Source organism: Tupaia chinensis, unplaced genomic scaffold (genome assembly GCF_000334495.1).
Source record: "Tupaia chinensis unplaced genomic scaffold, TupChi_1.0 Scaffold000600_1, whole genome shotgun sequence".
NCBI lineage: Eukaryota > Metazoa > Chordata > Mammalia > Scandentia > Tupaiidae > Tupaia > Tupaia belangeri.
In genome coordinates this window covers 867,734-873,316 of record NW_006160117.1, presented here as the reverse complement: position 1 = coordinate 873,316, position 5,583 = coordinate 867,734, and the positions used below count along the sequence as shown (strand labels likewise).

The window sequence follows — 5,583 nt, the reverse complement described above, 5'->3', positions numbered from 1 at the left end:
TGCCTGTCGGCAGGCAGCGACTCAGAGGAGGGGCTGCTGAAGCGCAAACAGAGGCGCTACCGCACCACGTTCACCAGCTACCAGCTGGAGGAACTGGAGCGGGCTTTCCAGAAGACGCACTACCCGGACGTCTTCACAAGGTATGAGCTCAGGCTGGTCACCGCGGGCGCGTGGGCAGCGGCGGGAGGGCGCGGCAGGCCCCTGAGAGGGATGGAGGGAGTGGGCAGGAGCCCTGGATTGGGGTCAGGAACCTCTTCTGGACTCTACCAAGCTGCGCCCCTCCCTACACACCCACTCCTTACTCATCTTAAATGAGCCACTCTGCCCACCCCACCCAGAATTCGAGCTTTAAGTTTGAGCTGAGATGGTTTCTTTCCTCTCCAAGGTCGTTCCAGTTTAATGTTTCCAAATGACAAGTTTTAGTTAAAGAATAAGAAACAGCCTCGCCAAAAGAGCGCCCCCGATCGCGCCACCTTAGAGATGCACACACACACCCTCAAGGCCCGGGGCACCATGGCTAGGGGCAAGTCCCCTGCAAAGAGCAGGAACGCTGCCTGAGGACGCGCCGCCTGAGCAAAGCAGCAGCTATTTTTGGCGTTTGTGTTGTGCGCTCGCCATCCCCGCCTGGCGCCCCAGGAGCCTGCTGGGTATCAGTTACGATGTTTGGAGTGAAGCTGGAGCCCTTGCCTGTGAAAGGCCTTTAAAAAGATCGGAGTTCTGTCGTTTAAAGACCTTCTGAAATAACCGAAGGAAGTGGAAACTGGGCAGAGTTTGGTGTTTGTACACCTGAGGGACGCCTGCCTGAATCTTCCCCTCTAGTGTCTGCCTCCCCCCAACCACACACACACACATTAAGACCAGCCTGTGTTTAATGTAAATGGATTTCCGAGTGGACAGTGACTGCTGGACGCCTGGCAGGCAGTAGACAAACAGTTGGGGGAATTTTCTCTTTGGTTGAGTGTCTAAGCGAGGGTTCGGCCTGGTCACACTCCACTTACTGCTCCCCCGAATTTTCCAAGGAAAGATGTAGCAGTATGACTGGGCCCCTGGGCCCGGGCTGAGCCAACCAAACTGGTGCGCCAGCCGGGCTGGGGGCTTTTTTCTCCCGCCCCAAGGCCAAGGTCTCTGCCCAGGCAAGGAGCCAGGATTCAGGCAAAAAGTTCCCCAGTGAGGAAGGAGAAAGGGACCGGTGTCTGTCTGGCATGGGGCCTGTCAAGTGTGGGCAGCTCCTTCGCAGGATACGTGTGCAGCTTTTCAATGTGCATTTTAGAAGAGGAGAGCTGCCCGCCCTTTTGAACACCAGGAGAAATCGTTGCTTAGGGCTCTGGAGGCCCGAGCCAACCCCGAGAGGAGACGGAGTTGGTCTGGCAACTGCCAAACTCTTTCCTAACCAGAAATAGGAAAGAGCAGACTTAATGTGGGGCCAAGTCATTTAAACTTGCTCCTTCCCAGTGTCACCCAGTCTCTTGTTTATCTTTAAGAAGTGCATTTTAAAATCAGTGTGTGCTATCAAATAGCTAGCGGGCCAGCTTTTCGAATATCTCACACAAGTGCATTTCAAAAGAGTAAAACTGGCTGGCGTCAGGTGGCATTGGGGTCACCCTTTTTTAGCAGAGGGGGATGGAGGGAACCAACGTGAGTGGAGTGAGTGGAGCGGCAGGGGATGGACACCCACTCCTACCTCTTTCCATCCCAGGGGTTTGAGCCCCCTTGACTCTGACAGGAGCCAGCCAGGACTGGAGTTTGAGATTTACTGGTACCCACTGGTGCAGGGGAGCAACGGAGTGCTTAGCGAAGCGGGTTTCTCCCAGTGCTGATAGTTCAGATATGGACAGGGGGCCTGTCAGCAGCCCAGTCCGGGTCCCAAGCTTGGGCAGCCCCCACTCTTTCATATTAGCGGGCAGAGAGCCAATTATTCTGGGCGCACTCATATTTTCGGTAAACAGGTCGTAAGCCGTTTTACAGCATCTTAATGGTTTCCTATTTGCCTTAATTGTCGCAGTAATAACTGCAATGACGGGGTAGGGTTTCAGCTAAATTGACTTCCCCTGAGATGGGCAGGGTTTGTAGTGGGCACTGGAGTCAGGAGGTGCGCAGAATTTTGTTTAATCGAAAAATTACCCCACTGAACTCTTAACAAGCTTAACATATCTCCAGAGGGTAATGGGGAGTGTGACCTAAAGGGGTGAGGGGAAGAGAAGGGGGAGGAGGAGATGGAGGAAAAAGCAGAGAGCTGGAAAGAGGGGAGAGAGAAAAATGAGAGAGAAAAATTTTAAAGAATAATGAAACCAAGAGAGTGGAAAAAAAATTGGTTGAATGCTGAGTTCTTCTCCCACTTAATATCAGGGCAAGACAGGATATTCATGCTGTGTGTAAGTGTGTAGCAGGGGTTCTTGTCTAACTCTGGCTTAAGAGACAGAGAAAGAGAGAGAGAGAATCCCTGTGCCCATATTTGTATACTTATGGCCTGAAGAAGCCACCCCTTCACACTCAAATATAATATGATGCATAAAATACTATATCTGGCAAGGTGTTGTGTGTTTTTATGTTTCCATTACATAGTAGGTACTCCAGTGGTGAAGGGATGGTGGTGTCTGTAAGTTGGGGAGGGGGGCAGGCAGCCAGGGGACACCCTGCTGGAGGTAGCCTGCCATGGAGGAGTTGCTGGAAGTTGCTGAGTGACCTTCTGTCTGTGTGTTGCTTTCTTACAGGGAGGAACTGGCCATGAGACTGGACTTGACTGAGGCCCGTGTCCAGGTGAGCTGCACCACAGATGGAAGAAGGGAGGTGGAAGGGCTGGAGGACAGTGGGGGGACAGAGAGAGGGGGCTGATGGATGGGAAGAGGATTGGGACCCTCTTCGCAAAAGAAAGAGAGAAGCAGAATCAGAAAAAGTAGACCCAAGCACTCACAAAAAGGTAGTGAAAACTGAAGACTTGAGACATGGAAGGAGAAAGTTTCTGGGCTTGGGAGCCTGAGAAAGGAGTCCAGGATCTAAACAGGGGTTTCAGAGTCCCTGAGACCACAGTTCAGGAGTCCCCAGTCCCAAAGCCCCTCTAGGAAACAATCCACCCACCGACTTCTCCTGATTGAAATAATGGGATGGAGCATGGATTTGGTTGTTAGACAAATCCGCTCAGCTCCAAGCAGGTATTTGGCTGCGATTAAGTCTCCAATCGGGCTTCATAAAAGCCCACTTAGTGCTAGAACAAACAGGGCCATTTGAAGGCAAAATGCTGTTTGATTTCCCCTCCGCCCCGCACAAGGAGCTGGCTAATGCTATTTGATTTCCCATTTTTTATAGCAATGAGCCCACATTGATCTAATAGGGAGTGAGTGCAATGCTATTAAAGGTGTTTGCAGCCCCATACCAGAGTGCATTTCCGAACCCAGGCCTCATAACCAAAGAGACGATCAACACTGGGCAGCCCCGATGGCCAACAGAAAACAGATGTCCCCAGGTTAGGAGCTGAGTGAATCACTTTACAGTCAAAATCAGGCGCTGATAAAGCACAATAAATTCCATATGGCTCATTTAATACACAACAGCTTCTTGCATTAGAGGACTAATGATGAGGCCTGTCCCCTCCTTTCTGTTGACACATTTCTCCATTGTCAAACAGAGATGTGACAGCAACTCCTCGTTTTCAGCTCAGGGGAACGAATCGTGGGAAAGTTAAATAACTTTTAAAAAGAAAGAGAGCGCCCCCTCCCCTTCTCCTCTCCTCCTATTCACTGGAGAAGACGTAATTAAGTGAATATGAATTATTAGAGTCCTTTCGTTTACCTTTGGGGGGCCTCAGAGGTATTAATTCAATAATGAGGAATTGCAGGGGGACATCTTGATAATTGCAGTTGAGCGGGAGAGCCGCTCTGTAAGAAGGATTCCAGGTTCTCTAAAGGGCGCTCTGGCTCTCCTGCCCCAGTTCCCCTCCTTTACTCCTTTCACTCTGAGCAAGGAGTGGCGGATATTCCTGTCTAGACAGATTTGGATACACAAAAGCTGCCCACCCAGCCTGGGCCCATATACAGTCTTGCTTTTTCAAGCCTCTGAATTTCCACAGTGGAGTGTTTCCTGCGAGTCAGAGTCACAAGTCGATTATTTGAAGTCTGTGGATGGTTGGGGATGGGCCCTTTTTCAGCAGAATTCTAAATAATCAATTGATTTGGATTCTCCCTTTTTCGGGGCCTGGGTGGCTGTCTAGAAGTCAAACCAAGCTCTTGCTAGTAACAACCACCCTCAGGGTGTCTATTTGAAAGATACAGATGTCTTTACAATTTTTAAACCCATTCCTCTGGGATAATTTACATTATATTTGAATATAACTCTGTACAGCCTGGAGTTCATTCTTAATTTTTAGATTTGTGTGCAGTCATAAACCCAACCCTAAAAATATTAATGCCTTCAGGGGAGAAGGCACATATCTTCTCAGCTGTGGGTGTGATGAGCAGGTCACATAAAAATAATTTCATGCTCCTGGGGGTTATTTTTAGATGATGGTAGCTGCCATATTTCAGGCAAAGGTCTCTATTAGAACTGCTATCTATTAACAATTAGGAAAATACCTTATGTCGAAAACCTCCCCCAAGCCTAGAACTATCTTATTTAAATAATCTATTTAAACTGCATCCCCAGAAGGAAATAAAGGACCTGTTAGCACAGAAGATGTGAAAAATCTGTGCATATTTTGCCCTCTGAGTTCCACCTGCCCAGATATTGCTCCAGACCTGGTCCAGGCAGTCAGTATTTTCCTGCATAGACCTGAGGCCTACATGGACTCCCTGCAGACAGCAAGCTGTGCAGAACTGGTCCCCTAAAAGGTGTGCCCCTTTGCTAACTGCCTTGAGCATTCCTTTTCCCTTCCCTTTGAACCCCAGGACCCATTATAGTGCTCTTGGGTGGTCAATACATATTTCTAGAAAGAAGAAAGAAATCAACTGCCTTTCTGCTTTCTTTTTCAATATCGAGCAAGGCTTTTGCCAGCTCTTGGGTAAGCCTGAAATAGGTGAAAATGGCTGATAGGCAGTAAAACAGACATGTCATATCATCTTTTGGTGACTGTCCATTCCCAAGAGTCACCACTGAATGTGTGCTTTCACTTGTACTCATTCCTCACAACTGCCTTATGAGTAAAGTTTATTATCCCCATTTTACAGATTAGAAAACTAAGGTTCAGGGAGGATATGGTGACCTGTGTAAAAGATGCACAGCAAGTGACAGCACAGACATTTAAACTGTAGTTCACCGTCTGTTGGTGACTGCCCATTCCCAAGAGTCACCACTGAATGTGTGCTTTCACTTGTACTCATTCCTCACAACTGCCTTATGAGTAAAGTTTATTATCCCCATTTTACAGATTAGAAAACTAAGGTTCAGGGAGGATATGGTGACCTGTGTAAAAGATGCACAGCAAGTGACAGCACAGACATTTAAACTGTAGTTCACCGTCTCCAAACGCACTGAACCACTGACTTTAAACTTGGAAAAGTGGCCTAGTTGGAATGCCCACTCTAAGGGTTGGCTTGCCCCTGGTTTCCTGTGGGCTTTAAGTTTGGGCTCCTTTGGCCAGCCACAAATCTGTCT

General features: G+C 48.6%; 1 protein-coding gene across 1 annotated transcript in view; it reads left to right on the top strand.

Moving 5' to 3' along the window:
* The window catches only part of ARX (aristaless related homeobox), a 10,159-nt gene that overhangs the window by 2,728 nt on the left and 1,848 nt on the right, over positions 1 to 5,583 (top strand). The window contains exons 3-5 of the mRNA XM_027775711.1: positions 5 to 140; positions 2,712 to 2,827; positions 3,855 to 4,118. Of these exons, the coding sequence (XP_027631512.1) occupies positions 5 to 140; positions 2,712 to 2,827; positions 3,855 to 4,118 (516 nt within the window). The remainder of the gene's footprint in view (positions 1 to 4; positions 141 to 2,711; positions 2,828 to 3,854; positions 4,119 to 5,583) is intronic.